The sequence below is a fragment of the Anastrepha obliqua genome, chromosome 3, assembly GCF_027943255.1.
Source record: "Anastrepha obliqua isolate idAnaObli1 chromosome 3, idAnaObli1_1.0, whole genome shotgun sequence".
In the NCBI taxonomy this organism is placed as follows: Eukaryota; Metazoa; Arthropoda; class Insecta; order Diptera; family Tephritidae; genus Anastrepha; species Anastrepha obliqua.
Window position 1 is genome coordinate 91157534 of NC_072894.1, and position 19625 is coordinate 91177158.

Sequence of the window (19625 nt, forward strand, 5' to 3'; positions counted from 1 at the left end):
TTGCTCTCCTCCGATATTTGGAGAAGGAAGGACACACTGTTTTTTTACGGAGCCTACGCTTTGATGATGCTCCAGTCATCCATTGGAACAGTGCGGTTATGTGCTTGTAAGTATGGAATTAGTTGCTTAGCTTCGAACTCCATGTTCGGTATCCAGATGCGAGCTCTTAGCCGTCGAGGAATTTCGATGGCCGGGATTAGTTTGAGCTTCAAACCTTTCCAGTCGTTCTGGATCTTGCCCACAACTGTTTGCAGGAAGTTAAGAGAGAGTTGATAACCGCACTTGATCAGCCTGTATCCGCGGACCACCTCCATTGAATCAAATCCTGGCACTTGACCCTCCGGGTTTGCCATGATGTCATCGACGACAATGCGAGACAGCCGTGCCTCAATGACAGACCACTTCTCTGATGCAGGTTTACCGCGGTCAGTTACTTCATCAAACAACGCTATTTGCAGGTGATCCCGTGCTACCTCATTAAATGTGCGTTTCGCTGTGCACTTTGGTATTGAAGCGGTGTGAACCGACACTTTGTGCTTCTTCGTAGGTTTGTCGCTTTCGTCCTGCAAACGATTGCGTTTCACGGCTTCTGCCTTCTGGGTGGCCTGGAACGCCCGTTACTCATCTTGTGTCAATGGGTGCGTCCGCTTGTCCGTCCGTTTTGGTTTTGTGTCCGTCCATTTGTCCGTCTTCTTGGTAGCGTTATCCAATTTTTTTGTTTTTTGTAAAAAGTACTCCATTGCTCGAATTCTTATTTTCATTTCCGAATAATTTCTTCAGAAATAACTTTCTTTCACTTCTTGCGCCAACCCTGACGTTCAACGCACAATTTCCACTCTCTGCGGAAGCTTTTGTTTCTCGAGAATCATGTGCAGGTTTTCCAATACCTTCAGGTTCTGAGCAGAAAAAAGCTGTCGGTGTCAAATCACAAATAATTATGTATTTTTTGAAGTAGATTGCTCTCACATTTTTTTGTTTATTTATTTATTTTGTTTTGAGAAGACATTTTTTTTATCAATAACTACATGAAGACATCTATTTTAATACTTTCAGATCCATTGGCCATCTCATTACGTACTTGCAAACGTGTCAACTAATTAACCACTCTGCATACCTTCCACTGATCCTATTAATTACCAAAAATTATGGGAACATCAATTTTAAGAACAATTAACTCATTTAATGAAAAAAAACCTAATAAAAAGCAATATTAATAAAACATAAAATAGCAACGACAACAATTCAGAGAGAAAAAAATATTTAGTCAACGATACAACGAAGCAATACTCAACTGTGAGCAAAAAGAAAATTTTAAAAATTTATATTTAGCATGAAAAGTTTAATTGAAGCATTAGAGACGTTAAAAACGTTTGAAAATTATAAATTAAACATTAAGAGTAAGTTCACATATAAAAAATAAATATCCGGCTACTACCATACGAACACAAGCAAACAGATCTAAAAACAACAAACAATTGTATGTGTGCAGAAGTTAGGTGTGACCTCTGCTGAAGCGTCTGAAGCAAGTAAGCTTTGTCAACAAAATGTCCGTCGATTGCATGCGACCTTCAAGCAATAAAATCATAATCACACCAGGTGTCACACTCTGCTATGCTCAAAACACATCAGGATGGCCGCCGCATCAGCAGACTCGATCAACTAGTCGCCAACTGGCGCCTGTGAGATCACAACGACCACCAGTAAGCGCAACGAGTAAAGGAAGGCATATAGTAACGCCGAAAATACCCCCAACGCTTCCAAAGCAACAGCCCACGATTTTAGTGGTTCGAAAAACAGGTGCAGTGAAGCCTTCACCAATACCATCATTACAATCAAAATCTAAATTGGCATCACTTCCGCCATTGTCGCGGAGCACACCAAAGCGAAGCAATTCTATCAGGGGAGGGAGTGGTAGCAATCAGAAACAGAGAAATGGCCCAGTTAATGGTGATCGCATTAATTTGGAATTGGACGGTGCAACAAGTGATTTGGAAGTCTGTAAACGACTCGAATGGTCGGCCGCACAATCTTTAGTCGAAATGAATGCGAAAGAAAAACAAAGACGCAGTGCCGCTACAGCACAATCGGCCACAGAAAGAAAACCGTTGACTACAATGGAAGTTCCGGAGACAGTATTAGTGGAAGCGCCGATTTCTGGAACTGTATTGAATGGTCTAAATTCACATGACAACGGAGGTAAGTACGGAAATAGAAATTCAGTGAACTTTAAAGAAACTCTTCAATTACTACGTCTAGTCAAAAAATTACCGTTAGATTTTGCGTGTGACACTAGTAAGCATAATTTATAAAATAATCAACGTATAGAAATTATGCAGTGTGTTTTTTAAGACATTCCTATACCCTTTCCCATATGTTTGGCTGAGCTTCTCCTTGAATTTGAGATAGGCGTTTTGGTAAAGTTCCACAAGTGGAGAGGCTTACAGTTTTTTTCGATTCAGAGCGGCAGATAAGGTTTTTATTCTGACATGATGGCAATAACCGCCATTTGTTCCCTACCGCTTTTTATGCGTCATTGTTTACTTATGAGAAAGCAAATACTTATTTTTCTCCTCAAATGTGCGGAGAAAAATCAGTTCAATGATAGACTTCTCAGAGAAAAAAATTAACTGAAAGAAGTAGTGCAGAAAGCAAAGGAAAGTAAAGTGGGACTGGCAGGGTTGTCACCGCGTTACATGGCTGCATTAGGTAAATCAAAATAGGGAAATGTTAGCAATTGAGCACTTCTTTAATTTCTCAGAGTTCAGAATCACGCGAAATCATCAAAGAAATGTTCGGTAAAAAGAGTACCTCCAGAAATCTAAAAGAACACACAACCTAATGGTCATATATTTTGATGTTTGTGATAAATTTTTTAGGGGCACTTTATGATTATTTTTCTCATCCGACAAACTTAAAATATCAGTGTTATGTCTAAAATGAATAAATGTCTGAAATCATTTATCTAATGCCCAGTTTCGTCAATCAATTTTAAATTTTTAAAATCAGACAATTAAAATTTGTGTCGTAGTTAACTTAGTGTTTTGTGCAATAACATTGCAAGATACGTTTACTGTAAAAAACGTTATAACCACTTTTCTGATTTGCGAAAAAAATTGCTTCCGCATCTTTTGAAGGTTTGCTTAGATTTAAATGTTTAGTGTTACTCCAGAAGATCATAAATACTCAGAAACCCAGATACCTCAAAAATCGACTTATGTTTTCAAAATCTTGCCGTTCGTTAAACTTGTAATGTAATGGTTGTACGGGCCTTATGATCTATTGTGCGCCCTTAAGTGCTTAATTAGGATTATTTAGTATACGAAGGAATCCAACCAGCTCGTTAGGAGGGAGCAATTGTAGGTCCAGGAGTTCCAGGGTTCTGTGTTCTCCTGTGGCCTAATGCTTCACATTTGGTGATTAAGTGTTCCATAGACTCCTCTTCATCACAGCAGAACATGGAATATCGTGATATCTGTACTTAGTGTTAGGGATTTGTTTGGTCTAGGCCCCACTCTTCCTGCTCCTGCTCCCTGCATCGTTTTGAAACCATCTGTATACCATTTTTGTGAGTCATCATTTAGCCAAGTTGGGCTAGTGTTCCACTCTTCCCTAGACGGGAAGAGTACGGATGTGGTCATTCGTCTGGGTCATGCATACTGCACGTTGAACCCAGTTTTTCTTTCATATGAAAAGAGAGTGCCTGCATAGTAGCTTCCTCTTGTATTGCTTAATGTAGCGGTGATAAAAATTTGGGTCGGCTGAATGAACAATACTGGGTTGTTCAATAAGTTTTTTGGTTCGAATTTGGTTCGAGGGAGAGGGCGTTGCTACTAGCCTACATTTTTGTTTTGTTAAGTTAGTACACTCTTCATACGAACGTAAGCGAACTTTCAATGCAATATTTCTATTCATTCTTTGGTTACAAGCCATTTAGTATCGACGCATCACAGTATGGAAAAATTCAAGTATCGTGCAGTGATTGAATTTTTATTTTTGGAAGGTTTCAAAGCAAAGGAAATTTATGAACGAATGTTGAAAGTGTTGAAGGACTTTTCATCATCAATTAGAGTATTAGATGGAAAGATGGATTTCTGAATTTAAACGTGGTTGTAAAAGCCTTAAAGACGATCCACGTCAAGGACGTGTTTTTAGACGCAGCAACACCAGACGCAGCAATACCATAAATCGGAAAAAAAAGAGGAGATCGTATTAGAAAATCGTCGCGTAACTGAAAGAGATTTAATAGAAGCCCTAGGCATCTCATTGAGTAGTGTAAGCAATATTTTGACATGGGAATGCGGCTTTCTCAGAGGAATTTAGAGCGTATTCGAAAGAATAAAGTTGATTTTGTGCGTCCATTCATCACTATCAATGAAACTTGGGTCTATCACCATGATCTGAAAACAAAACAAAACAAAATTCGTGAAAAAATACCCAGTTTGCAAAAGAAAAAAAATATTTTTCATGTAGGTAATGCATTGTGCCTCAAGAGCATTTTGGCAATGGCTAAAATCCATTAATTAAATTTCGAATTGTTGGAGCATCCACTATATGCAACAGATTTGGCCCCTAGTGGCGTCCATCTGTTACCACACCTAAAAAAATGCATGCGCGGAAAGCATTTTTCATCAAATTATGAGATCAAAATAGCTGTGCAAGCGTATTTTGTAGCCCTTCCGAATTCTCATTCGTTGAAACGAGTGCATTGATGTTCAGACAGACCGTACTGAATAATAAAGTCCATTTCAAACCATAAAATTGTGTTTTTCTTATCGAATCGCAAAACTTATTGCACAACCTAGTAATGGCCTATTTTGAATATTAGATGAAATGCGTAAAGCTGCATACCATATATTTGAAAAAATGAAACATTTTTTCCATGAAAAGTACTCCTTATTTAAGTTTTCAAGAACTTTTTAGCCCATCCTTTCCCTTGCTGTATAAGTATTCGTTTTGTTTTTACAGCAACAAGATTTCAAAATTATATCGAGACCTACTCAAACGCATAAACAATTTTAAATTCTTTAAAAAAATAAATTTATTATCATAAGTTTAAAACTTATTCACATAAAAATATAAAGCGACTCTACTTAAGAATATTGAAAAGTCTTAATTTTAAGAGAGACATTCTACGAAGTGATGCAAAACTGCCTCTATCTCAGTCTGTTGCCTTTTATACCATATTAAATGTGTGTTTATTGCCACTAGTCCTCTAAATTTCACTCCTATGTATAATGGCACTGGCTTTTATTGTCGTGACTGCGTTGTTGGTGTTGTAACTGCATAGAACAGCTTCCAAAATTTGTTGAGAATTCTATTGGACTAGCAATCTTAGCCTAACAAAGAATACTCATATGTATATAAATGTATGCGCACATACATATATACAAATATATACATACATAAGAATAAGGCGCCCATCGAATTGTGGGAAATAGTCACATTGAATTTTCGTTTAAAAAAGTTAAACTACCTTTCCCAGTCTTATTATATTAAAATAAAAAGCTTTTTAATAGCAGTTTTCAAATTTTTGCATTTCCAACATCTTTTTAATCCATAAGCACTTCAACTTTTAATTGCTTTCAAATACTACTGAGCAATTACATTTATGACCAATTTCGGCAGGGTAGTTATCATAAAATGAAGCTGAACCAAATGAATACGAATGGACACTCATTCAGATATCTCAACCGCATACTCATGTTTTTATTCTAGCACACCATTTAAGGACTTAATACACATAAATACAAAATTTAATTCCAGATATGCAATGCAATTACCAGTGGTCATTGAAGCGACTACTACACATACACTCCCCTCTTACACATTGCTTAATCTTAACATGTGCAGCGGTTCATTTATGTATCCAAACTCGTATCATCTGTTATGAGATACTAACACCTTTTAGTTTAAAACAATAAGGAATTCAGTGTGGTTAAAAATATTCACATACTCCTGAATTATTATGTACACATGTACACATATATGTGCATACACAAATACGCTATATTTTCAAAGACATTTCACACTGTCAAATCGAGGTTGATAGAACACAAGAACGCACCTTCCTATGTGCCGTGACGTCAGAGCAGGAAATAAAGTAACAAAAAGAAGAGGAAGAATAAACGTAAGTGCGTTTAGAACAAAAAATTGCCTTGCCCAAAATTCAAAATACAAGTTTATTCCGCAAAAGTGATATTATCGCCTTCAAAGTACGCCCTACTCCCCATCAACTGCAATACCCTTATGCCAACGTTTGATCCAGCTCTCTAAACATTTCTGGAACCCTATTGTCGGTATAGCCAACAGAGCCTTCTTCGATTTTTCCATTACTTTTTCCGGCTGCTAAAACACGTTCCCCATACTGGCTTTTTTACCTGATCAAACAGAAAAAATCGCTGGGAGTCATATCAGGTAAATTCGATGGCTGTTGGATGGTATTCGTTTCGGTTTTAGTCAAAAATTCCCGAATAATATTGGCACTATGAGACGAAGTGAAGAAGACTTAAGGGAAATACTCAGCATAAATAAGGGTCTGTCCTTATCAATACAAGACCGTATTCAGGCAGCTAACAGAGCATACGAGTACTTTGGCCACATCAAACTTATGAAGTCTTCATTGATATCAAAGGAACAAAAACTCCAGATGTGCAATACTATAATAAGACCGCTTCTCACCTACGGCTGTGAATTTACTGATGCGATTTAAAAGAAAAATTCTCAGAAAAATATTCGGCCCTATACGATAGGAGATGGTACATATCGTCCCCTTAGTATAACAATAGCCTATGTGCTCATAGGCTATTATTTTTTTATTGAATTTTTGGATTCTCCATCGTCGATTTTATATGTGGTCAAAATTTTGTCAAATTCTAGTTCCACAAAGTTGGTCAAAACGTCAGTCAAAAAATAATAAATATTTACAGACATAACGAGATTTGAGTGAGAGCTACTTTCGACAAAAAGTTTGAAATTCATTTTCTCAAAACATCAAAAAATGTATAGGCTACTTTAATACTAAGGGGACGATATATGGTATAATTATGAGCACAGTGCTTTTAACGGCGCCGGGCGGGACGAAATGTAAATGTAATGTTGAAAGGAATTCTCTTTCGGCGTAGTTCTGGATAGAAAAATTCTTTCAGCATTTTCAAATAACGGTCTCCAGTAACCGTAACGGTGTGACCATTTTTTTCAAAAAAATAAGGCCCGACAATACAGCGTGAAGAAACCGCACACCACACTGTCACGCGGAGAGGATGCAATTCCGTCTCGTGGAGTATCTGTGGGTTAGAAGTACTCCATATTCGACAATTTTGTTTGTTCACATTGCCGTTTAAATCGAAATGGGCCTCACCAGACATGAAAAGGCAGTTTAACATGTTTTGGTCTTCTTCCACCATTTGCAGGATCTTCTGGCAAAATTCCAAGCGAATCGGCAAGTCTGCTGCATTCAGTTTGTTAACTATTTGAATTTTGTAGGGAAATAAGTCTAAATCTTTGTGCATTATTGTTTGCAAAGACTGTCGGCTGACACCAAGTTGAGCAGATAAGCTTCTTGTTGAAACCCTTGGATTGCTTTGTATAGCTGCAGCTACAGCAGCGATCGTTTCCTCCGTCCGAACTGGTGGGTTTCGATGATAAGGCCTTCTTGCGACTGTTTCTTGCTCAGCAAAATTATTCACCAGTCTCATTATGGTCCATCTGCTCGGGGGATCGCCGCCAAACATCCGCCTGTACTCTCTCTGTACCAAAACTACGGACTCCAGTGCGTGATAGCGGCGGACTATCCAAATTCTTGTTTGCGTGTCCCAGTTATCCATTTTAATAAATTTTAAAGATCAATCTGCAAATTAAAACAAAAATGGAAGAGATAACTTAAAAAGAAAAAAAGTTATTCAATTTTTTTTTGGTAGCGGCTTTCATCAGCCACCCTGTAGTAGCATTGCGAAACGTCATGGAGGTGGTCATCAAAAGACTTCAACGTCACGTGAAATGGTTTAAAAAGTGAAGAAGCGACTTGAGCGAAATCCCCGACGACGTGCCAATCAAATGGCGAAAGAACTGAAAATATCTGACCGTAGCATCCGCCGCATACTGAAAAATTATCTCAAAATCAAGCCTTACACAATTCAAAAGGCGCATGATCTCACACCAAAGCAGCAACAAATCAGACTTGAGAGAGCGAGAGAGTTGTTTCACTTAGTCGAAAGCGGTCAATTTCCGAACATTGTGTTTTCTGACGACAAATTTTTATAACTCCAGAACTGCGCTTTTTAGCTTCTGGTAGAATCTTTGGAAAAACTTAGTGCTGGTAAACATCTGGTTTTCAAACTCAGGCATTTCGTACTCACCCATCTACTTTCGGCAAATATTATAAATAAAGTCAGTGCCAAATCTTTTCACTTCATATGAGGAGTGAAGCTTTTTAACATTCAAATTCCGCTGTACAATAAGTCCGCTGGCTCGCAACATATGCATTTTATATTCAAAATAATTTTAATCGATCATCCTTTAGCCCACAGGAGGCTCCGTCAACGCATATATATTTTAAAGTCATATCATTACCAAGTTTATATTGCTGGGAGTGTGATTGCATTGTGAATTTAGTTCTCCACAAAGTCTAATAACTGGGCAGTTTTAAATTTGCCCACCTCTATCCTACACTTGGTGTTATTTCATTCATGAATATATTCAACATCCACATTCAATAGTTACATGTGGAATGGGGGAAAGTTACCAACGGTGCGATAGGAGTATTTGCTTTGACACGAAGCGCGTGTGTGCAGAGATTAGGCCACTCCAAGGCACGCTCACCGGGCTTCGCACGGAACAATTATGTATGGGCTGAACGCAGTTTTAATCACCTCCAAAATTATGCGGAATATTCGCATACACTTAAAATTTTCACAGCTGCATAGTAAATAATCGCAACTAAGTATTCGTACATTAGCCTTAACTGCATGCAAATGCTCGCGGACGCTCTACTCTCCCGTACACATATACATATGTACATATACTCGTATGTACTTTCGTATGTATATATTGATATATTTTTGTACACCTTCATTTTTGCCCGTGAATGCAAGCTTTTGGTTATTTTGATCTCGTTGAGGGTGATAGTTACAGATGGTCTCTGCCGAGGGCGGCAGCCGAGCTCACAACGCCAAGGGGATGCAACAGTAATATCTCTGCTGACACAAGAACGTGGTTATCTGCACCTATCATAGCAATCGCGTCACGCACCAAATTGACTTTGAACGCCCCGAGCGCCCAGCTCTGCACAAAATCAACAATAAAACATTTACCGAGAGTGAATTGTGGTAAAATTTCAGCTGCTTTCGCTTATTTCTATCAGCCACCATAGAGTAACAGCCTACCAACAGTATTTGTTGCTTTATTGTGCAAAGGAGTGATTATAGTTCTTTGCATGTGCATACATACATATATAACTGTCTAGTATACATATAAGTATGTATATTCATATAAATGCATGCATGTATGTATGTATATTTTCTAGTATAGGGGCATGGTATATTCACGAGATGAAGAACCACCCGCATACGAATTGCTTTATTAACCAAATTTAGCACCGATTCTAATCAAAATGGGACGGGTGCACAAACCCAACAATGCCTGAATGAAAATTGCGTACTAGAGAGCGAACCACCCACAACTTTAATTTAGTTATGTGCTCGTATATACGTATGTTAGTTGAGCATATATATGTATGTATGTGCATGCGCATGTTGCTGAGTGACACCCGCGAGGGTGTCAGTATAAACAGTAAAAAATATAAATTGGGGTGTGACTTTGTGTGCCATCTTACTTTATAAGGTCTACTAAATTCAAAGAAGTACTTCCAGAGATGTATGCTGTAATACAGTATTATAGCAAAAAGTTTCATATGCATACATACATACATCATTGAAAGAAATGTCAGTAATATCGAAAAAAGGCATGGAATTATAAGGTTTTTTAAAATCGATCTAATTGAGCTCTACTCAATACTTATATAAATAAGTGGTAAACGAGATATTTTAGAATTCGGAAGTGAATAGATACACCAAAATTTTGCAAAAATTTATTTCCAAAGAACTTTAGAAACAAGCCATAATGAGCGTTTGCTATGGCAATCAAACACTTCAAATAGATCCAAAAATATGCAAATGATTAAATTCAATTAAATTTGATTTCTGATTCATCATTGCCTTTAATCATCAAATATAAATATTGTAACAAATAAATGCGTTGAATAAATGAAATAAAAACTAGAAACATGCTTAAACCCCCAATTAGGGATTAGAATTTGGGAAAAACTTTTGATTGCTGAAGTCTACAACCATGTTGTGGTTGGAACTTAATTTAGTATGAAAAAAGGCACATGAATATATTTCATTGTAATAATTTTTAGTGGAAAGAGTTAACCTGGCCAATAAACGTGACATATATTTCAATCTATATCACTTCTGTTGACTTAATTGCACTGGTTTTATTGTAGCCGTTCTACCAATTTGCAGTGCATTTTCATCTCTCGCAAATCGCAGCTGATAGGAGGTCAATTGGCATTTCCGTTTCGGTTGATTATTTGATTTTCAAGGACAGCAGACAAAATATTAAATGTGACGCCGTAGACTATTCCGGCGGTCCAATATGCCAGTCGACCAAAATCAGCACCAAACATGCATCGGCTGCTTCATAGCGACATGTGAATTTTCCGATCCCGAATGCGACAATTTTATGAGCTCATCTTAACTAAACACGTTGGATTGTGTTTTTTAATTAAGTATTTTCCAACTCTAGCCATAAACAAAACTTCTGGTACACAGCGGATGTTATTGGGTTGCACGAACGATTCGTTTGCAGACGGTATCGTCTCTGCTTGCAACTTTGTTATTCTATCGTTCGTCCTTGGCTAGCCTTTACGTCGATTACGTTGCAATCGGATAATTCTGGATGAGCTTTTGATGCATTCTCGAAATTTTTTTATAGATTTCCAATATTTTTAGTTTATTTTAACACTTTTTACTCTAAATAGGAAATCTTTCGAATACAACTGCCGTTATTAGAATGAGAAGAGCACAGCATTTGTTATAAACGCAATTTCATTATAAAATATGTTTTCGCTTAGATTTCAGGTACACTAACTAACAAGTGCACTAACTAACATTTACATAAAAATTCAAAAAAATATCTTTTCAATCTTAGATCTAGTAAATTAAAAAAAAATACCAAAATATTAATTTACCTTTAAATCTAAAACTATGTTTACAAAACAAAATATCACTTCAGTTTTAAACCTTAGTTCTACAAAAATATTTTCCTAGGTCCTAGGTGAGGTTAGGAACATATATTAATAAATAGTTTTGAAAGTAGTCCAAATTCCAGAGTGGCACGAATAAAATCTATAGACAACTAAATTTTGAAATGTCACAGAGACCACAGAGACAAAGACCGGTAATTTGTTGGCTTAGCTCGTACCTTGCACCGTTTCGCCTCTTCGAGCGAGCCTGTTCATAGAGCGTACCTACTCATAAAAGAGTGATCAGACCCAAATAAGAGGTCAATATGGATGTCTGATATGGAACTGTAGGATTAAGTCTGCACTCATACGCTAAAGACATTGACGGAGAACCATACTCCATCAGCGCCGAAAATATTCAGAGAGATCTTAAACTTCAGCTACTATATATGTATGCGTATTCAATGACTGTTTGTTTTTTGTTTGTCGATTTTTGCCAATATTAACAACAACAAGCAAATTGCCTTCTATGTGCAATAGCATTGGAATGAAATTGTTTAGAATTACAATGTGATTTGAGCTTACAAACGTATGTACCTTCATAATTACATACATAGGTATGTGTGTGTTGCTCATAGCAACAATGACAATTTGCAGTTAGGCATTGCATTGAAGCTGTTGATTACATGGACGCAATGTGGAGCAGGAATGGTTGGAATGTCAGGCCGGCATACATAGTATAGCTTCTTGAGTTAGCTATCTGGCATTTTACTGTACGTCCAGATAGTTTATGACTCGCTGATGAATTATTACGGTCACGTCCAAATCTCATATGTGTATGGATGTATTGTATTTTCCTGCGAAATGGCCAATTGTAAATTTAAATCAGTTTGACATCCGGGACAGCATCAGAAAATAAGAATTTATCCATCGCTTTTTTTTAATTTTGCTTTCGTTTTGATGGGGGCTTAAGCCTCAAAGATAGCTTTGGGTGATTTCTACAAAATGTTGCTTTATATCAACAAGAAAGTGTTGTGTATTTTGGTTTATAGATAGAAAATGTTGCTTATGTGCATCTTTGTTAAGCAGACACATTTTCCATTCATATTTCATAATAAGGAGGATACGAGTATTGGCTGCAATGAGATACTGTTGTACAGCTTATACCTCCATTTGACTAGGGTGTTTATTTTTCTTTATTCCTTGATAACATATACTTATAGATGACATTTTCGAGAAGAAGAACTAAAGAACTACTGTAAAAAAATATTTATCTGCACTCCAAGCATAGGGCGCATTATGTAATGCGCTTCAATTGCATTTTCAAGGTTTCTCGTTAATTTCTCCTTTTCCCCTTCCTCCCACTACCCAATTGCCAATTTTTATATTTTTAAACTCACAGGCAGCGACTGGGAGGGAAAAGGCTTAGAAAGTTTGATAATTGTACCTTTTCTTAGTATAGGGTTTCCCCATGATGTGCAACTTACGCATATTTTATTAACTTAATATAATTTTTACCAACCTGCTAGATGCAAAACTGTGCCAGCGATTTGTGAAGACACAATTGAGATCCTCTAAATTGACACTTCCTTCAAAATATGCTAACCTATTTCACTGTAAAATATACTCTATACCTGACAAAGTCTTAATCTCCTCAGACGAGAGTTGAGTGTGGGCTAACACCTTAAATATTTAGCTCACAAATTTTAACTAATAATAATAAAAAGGAAAGAACAAGAACAAGAAGGAGAGCTGCTAAGTGAATTACAAATGCGTATTTGATATTCTTCCATAAATAAATCAATTTAACCAAAAAACAACAAAATAGGAAGATGGCAGGTAGGTGAAACGGTTGAATTACCACTCTGGCACTCCCCAAATATCACTAAAGCGCCGTTTTGATACCATTATGGGACCTCCAATAGGAAGATATAAACAGACAATCAAATCTATTGAATTAATGGAGAATGCTGTTGGGCTTTAGGTCAACGCACTGTCCCAGGCTGTCGAAGAAAGAAGCACCCAGTGACTTTAATCGTGTAGCTGCCAAACCCGGACATTTATAGAAAAAGTGCTCCGCAGTCTCCTTCTCTGAAAGGTCCACACAGCTTCTGCAATGGGCGTTAAATGGTAAATCTAGATTTTTCGTGTGCGATTGTCCAATGACCGGTAAACACAGCTACTAGTTTGGAAATTAAAGTGCGTGGAGTCCCCAAGACTTTCTGAGCTCTGCGCTTTCCTGAGAAATAAGATGTGCAATTCCTCTTTAATAACAATCAGGGGGATGCCAATGATCGGGTAGGTGGTCTCTGAAACCTCCTCAGTCCCCTTCCTGGTAAGCTCATCCGCAATTTCATTTCCCTCTGTGTCCATTTCCCTGTAGATTTGATCTCCTCCTTACGGGAGTTGACTAGTTGTACACGTTACCTAAGCATTTTGCATGCCAGCAGGATCGCAAAGACTTCTGTCTGAGAAACACGAGCTTTATTCGGCAATTTGAAGCCGTCAGTGAAGACAGAAGTGCCAGATTCGGTGCAGATTTTCTCCTCGTCCCAATCCTGCCTACTTCGAAAGATTACCCTGGCATCACCCTCAAACTCCAGTTTGCGGATAAAGAAATCTGTCCGAAGTTCAGAGAAATATAGTGTGAACTGCCAAAAATGCTCCCATGTCTCTTGAGACATTGCCTCCAGGGGCCAACCTCCTTTAACCTGATTGGTCTTTGAGCAGCCATGGAAATAACGTAAACGTCGATAAGAAGTAAGTGCAAGACATGGGAAGTGCAATCAAGGGAGCATTGAGCCAAGTCCCACATGTTCCGGTGATGCCAATACATGCAGTCTTTTGCAGTTTAGTGATATTATAGCCCTTCTGAAGAGCTTCCATTCACACCAGGTATCCATACGTTAAAATTAGCAGATGCACAACGTTACACATCCAAAGGTCGTGATAGTCCTATTTGAGTCTCCATTTAGGACTAAGTCATCGGCGTTTGCTATTATTTTAACCCCACTCTTATTTAAAATTGCCACAACTTCGTCAATAGCATTTATCCAAAGTAGGGGCGAAAGGAAACAGTGACTTTGGCCAATCTTGCTACCGAATTGACTTCCCTGCAGCCAATCATTGGCGTGATCCAGAGACAGATAGATCCTTCCACATCTAGTCACAACAAAATATTTATATACAAAAAAATTAGTTATAGGTTTAGTCGTGAAGGTTTTTGACATAAGCCATGTCGGTTGAATGTTGCCACTGTCATGATATTGAACATGGGGATTTTCGTCTAGTATTTAGTATTTTTTAACTGAGCATATAAATATGTATATTTTCATAACTGATAATTTCCTTTTTAATATAAAAATTAATACAAATTTAGCACTTCTAATGATATCAATAAATACCGTATAAGCGAAAATGAAAGGGTACAATATTTTCTGCTTTGCGGTATAACGAAGAAACAAGCATATCACAAATACGTTTACCTAATTTAATAATTAACTATATGTATTAAACTTCTCTTTTTGTAAGACAAACAAAAAATTAGTCAAGATCGGTGGTCTGTGTGATATATCTCCAATACCTCTGATTGATGAAATATCGTAGATCATTTAACAAGTATTTTTTTCGCGGCCAATTCAATGTTAGTAAGTAAGCCCTCAACTTCGCTGATTGAGGTGACGTAATGAAGCATGTAGAATAATAGAAGTTACTTCGGAGGTTTAGATATGTTAATGATCTTTTCTTAAACTTTACCCCAGGAGTAGGAAATTTAAAATGTTTTATGGCTGTACCCTGACAGCTATTCCCCGTGTTGCAACATGCACCCAAGCTGCAGGTCCTTTTTTCTTAAATTTTTTTCTATAACAAAAATGATTCAGAGTTTTTTTAAATTGTTTTTAAAACGGTGAACTATCGCCCGCCACGTTCCTTGTGCATTTCACTTAACAAGTCCGCCAGACACAAGTGAGCGATTACAAATGTAATCCTCGCTTTTATAGCCATCCGTGCAGGGATCGGTAATATGTAAGAAAGGAACAAATATATAATAATTTACATTTTGAGATCAAACTGTGAAAATTTCAAACTGTTACCAGACTTAACTTTACATTAAATTTTTTGTACAATAACAAGATATTTACACATAGTAATTATAGGAATAATGCATAGTTATGTAAACTTATATCACTGGTCAACACTGTTTATGTCACATGAACTTAGTAATGATTTTTGTTTATGTTGGCTTACCTACATTAAAAAAAAAATATATTTAGTTCCGTTCCAGTTTTCTTCTGACAGTTATATATTCATTTCTAACCTCAATGCGCGTTTTTGTTTGAACTATTTAGTTTACGTTACGCGTGCAAGCGCGCGAGTTACATATGCACATAGACAGGTAAAGGAAAATTATAAGTTAGCAGAATGTATCAGTCAAATAAGTCAAACAACAGGAAATCAATAGAAAGTAATATGATATCATTTCCGTTGATTTCCCAATATTTCATCGAACTCAAAAAATAAGCATTTTAATAAATAAGCATTTTTATTATTGAGAAATATAATATGTTGAGTAAATATTTATGTACAATTGTAAAATTTACTGAGTAAGCAATTATGTACACAGTTGTAAGCTTTCATTAAACCCAAAGTCAATTAATACAGCAACTGCTGTGTGTTTTTTTTTTAACCCTTTTGCATTAATCAAATATAAAATTCGCCCGTTAATATAAAATTAGATATATTTCGATATTTATTATACAAATTCAATCAATCACGTTACGATTAAATTCTTCGACGTCTATATTTACGTTGGTCGTATACATTGCCATCTAAGTTATTAAAGGAGAAGATAACTTCACTTCAGTAACTGTATAACTACTGCATTTAATTAATTTACATTTTCTTTATGTTAATGACATCGTGAATATGCCACGAAAGTGTTCTAATAACCCCGACAGTTTTTGTTATGTGTTTGGGGAATTAACTTTTACATCTCAGCGTCGAAAATTTACGCCATTAATTAAACAGTAAATTGAATAATTTTATTTATTTATGTATAACAGAGATATACGGTTTTTAGTTTTTGAAAATCACTGTTGTATGGCAGGTGGGCGCAGTTATGACCGATTTCGTCCATTTTTAATACCAACTCATCTTCGATAAAGAGTAAAATGTGTACCAAGTCTCATTTAAATACATTTATTAATTTTGTATCATTATCTTGCTGACGAACGGATGGGCAGGCGGACGCACAGACAAACATGGCTAAATCGACTTTACCCACCATTGTAAAAATTTTGATATAAATATGTCTATATCTTTCTCGATTACTTTGAGGTTACATTCATCCATTGCAAGAACAAAAAAATAATGCCCTTGTGCAGAGGTGCGCGGGGGTATAAAAAGTGAAAAAAGAGGTTGTCTGTAAACTCGGTTTACTGACGATAGTTTAACGTGACAACGTCATAAGAAAATATTGATGGAATGGTTGCAATTTTCAAAACAAAATTTTAATTTTATTTGTTTGATCGATATTTTGTATGGATATATGTAGAGGAGGAGGTAAATGGAATTGCAATGGAATAGGTCAAGTTACATTTACACAAACGTGAAAAATGACGAAATATTTATCAAATTCATGAAAGATATCTTCAATTTCGATTGTGCATTAGACGTTAATAAGTCAACAACACTAAGAGGCACCATCATCGATTTGCCTTTTTCAAGACACTTTACACTCGAAGCACTCCCTTTCATTTCCAACTTTTTCTATCATCGAATGTATTTAAAGTACAAACACAAAGTCAAAAACTATTTAAATACAATACAAAATAATAACTTTTTTTTGTGTAGAAAATATTTAATATCTCTGATAATAACTAATGCTTGGAGTAGGTAAATATTTGCAATTTAATTAAATTTTCACCCACGTCAAAAATGTTCGGTATAATTTTATTTTCCAACAATCTGCTAATTCTCAGCGCTCGTGAAAAGATTACAGTTGCCTAACTTTACGCCTTGCTTTGGCTTTAGCGGTGCTCAAATTTTGGTATGTGAATGCCTTCATATAAATGTGTGTACATATGTATTCATCGGCAGTTGTGTGTAGATGGGTGGTAATTCTCAGTATTACAACAATACCTCAAATGTTACCCTGGCATAGAATAAATTCAGACAGTTACATGGAAGCCTTCATGCTAAGACACTAGAGCCTGCATTACTAAGTGTACGAGTAGAGTTGATTTTCACAGTGGGAGGGATATCATCAAAATTGAAGATTTTAGATTTCCTGTATACGAGTATAAAGATGCATGAAAAACTCCTTTCCACTTCTGGGAAAAGGAAGCCGAATTTTTAATATTTATAGACTGGTATTAGAGGCCAACTGCAGTTGGATTCAACTTATTGTTCATTCATGGCTAAGGCAAGCTACAAACAAAACACTAAGCCTGTTCCTTGTCCATTCAATAAAGAATTGAACCACCATATTCTACTACCTATCATGTTCTGGTAATATCACCTATCATGTTCTTGGACTAAAATAGTAATATAATCATAGAAATCGTCGAGTCCGACGAATATGTGATTCAATTGCCCAAAAACTGAAACCTTCAAGTTTCGAGAATAAGCTCCATATGTGGGTGTCTCAAAACTGGGCAAGAAGAAATATTTCAGACCGAATTGACACCTAATCGACTTATTTTTTCGGTAACTGGTGTTGAAAAATTGGTCAATCAAGAAGATTTTGCAAATAGCGCAATGGAATTCGAAGAGGACAATCCACTACAAGCTACTATTATTGGACTTAACTCTCCACTCGGACCTCTACTACTGACCAGAAGCATCCATTTGTGAATGGGAAAGGTATTAAAAATCATCTATCCGCTTCGTTTAAAATAATCGTTTAAGGAAAAAGAACTGAATCCCAGTAGAACACTCCACTTCGGAACACCCTCGCGGCACGTTAAATATTCTTTGGTACTTCAATCTATGCATTTAATTTGCTTACTTAAGCTGCTGTCGCATTTTCCCATAACCAAATTTTTGTTATCCCTTGCACAAGCGTTGGTTGTCATTATGTAGTGAATTTTGTTATCACGTCAACATGGCGTATACACAACTTATTAGTCTAACACTTTCAAATCGCTGAAGATCTGTTTATGTGTGAATATAAACCAATGATTAGCAACTTAGGCAAATGAAGTGTATCACAAGACTTTTAATTTTTCCTTTATGATTCTTTTGGAAGGTCTGATTAGTTCGTTAATTTGGATTTCGATTTTGTATCAGTTTTTAATTTTGTTATTTTATTACGAATGGTATGTTAGCATAATTAGGAATTTAAACACATATACTAATACAATATTTACGTAAAAGTTCTTGGTGAGGTGGGACTCCAATTATAGCTTACGGTCATGTACAATAGATCATCAGAGGTTGCATTATGGCCGAATAATAATAATCTAAGGTATTAACCGGAGTAAATGTTGACCTTCTTGACCTTATAGTACAATAATTTGATTTCTGACTAATGAAGAGTTCTAGCATATTCCGTCTTAAACCTTTCACCACACTGCAAACCATCTGTAAATAAGTTCAAGTTTGGTTCCAGATAATACACCTTTCCCAATATTTCCTTTAAGATGATGTTGGTGAGGAATCCGTTTGATGCGAAGTGGCCCATTCTAGTTGGTGTGTATTCAAAAAAATATTCAAGAACCAGTACGGGTATTTCATATGTGTTGTTAATAACTATTACGCCATATACTCAGGTGTTATTCCTATAATTGGTTTTCCAATAACAGGTGTTACAGGTGAATGGTTTGCGCTATCGAGAGATGATTAACGATTTTTTATGGCCGAAATTGGATGATATTAATCTGGGCAACGTTTATTTTCAAGAAGACGGCGCTACATGCCACACAAGTAACGAAACCATTGATATTTTACGGGAAAAGTTTGCGGACCGTGTTATCTCTCGAAGAGGTGATCACAATTGGCCAGCGAGATCTTGCGATTTAACACCTTGTGACTTTTTCTTTGGGGTCACGTGAAAGAGAAGGTCTACGCCAACAGCCCAGGGTCGATTCAATACCTCAAAGATGGAATTCGTGAGGCTATCGAGGACATAGGGCATAAGGAAAATTTCATGAAAAGGATGTTGTCCTGTAAGCGTGGTCGGGGTGGTCATTTGCCTGATGTTATTTTCCACTATTAACGGCATACCTTCCTCTTTATAATGAAATAACCATCCGATCATTTATATTAATATCAAAAAAACACCTCTTATTAAAAACCCTTTATATGATCCGATGTATGTATACATATGTTTTGTATTGGTATTTGTTAGTTAGGATCAGCAAGGTGAGAGTACAAGTGAAAG

The 19625-nt window shown here is 36.5% G+C and overlaps 1 protein-coding gene across 1 annotated transcript in view; it reads left to right on the forward strand.

The window, feature by feature from the left end:
* Nucleotides 1–1195: 1195 nt before the first annotated feature.
* LOC129240839 (Krueppel-like factor luna) overlaps nucleotides 1196–19625 on the forward strand; it is a 63778-nt gene continuing 45348 nt past the window's right edge. The window contains exon 1 of the mRNA XM_054876863.1: nucleotides 1196–2196. Coding sequence (XP_054732838.1) covers nucleotides 1545–2196 — 652 coding nt within the window. The 5' untranslated portion in view covers nucleotides 1196–1544. The remainder of the gene's footprint in view (nucleotides 2197–19625) is intronic.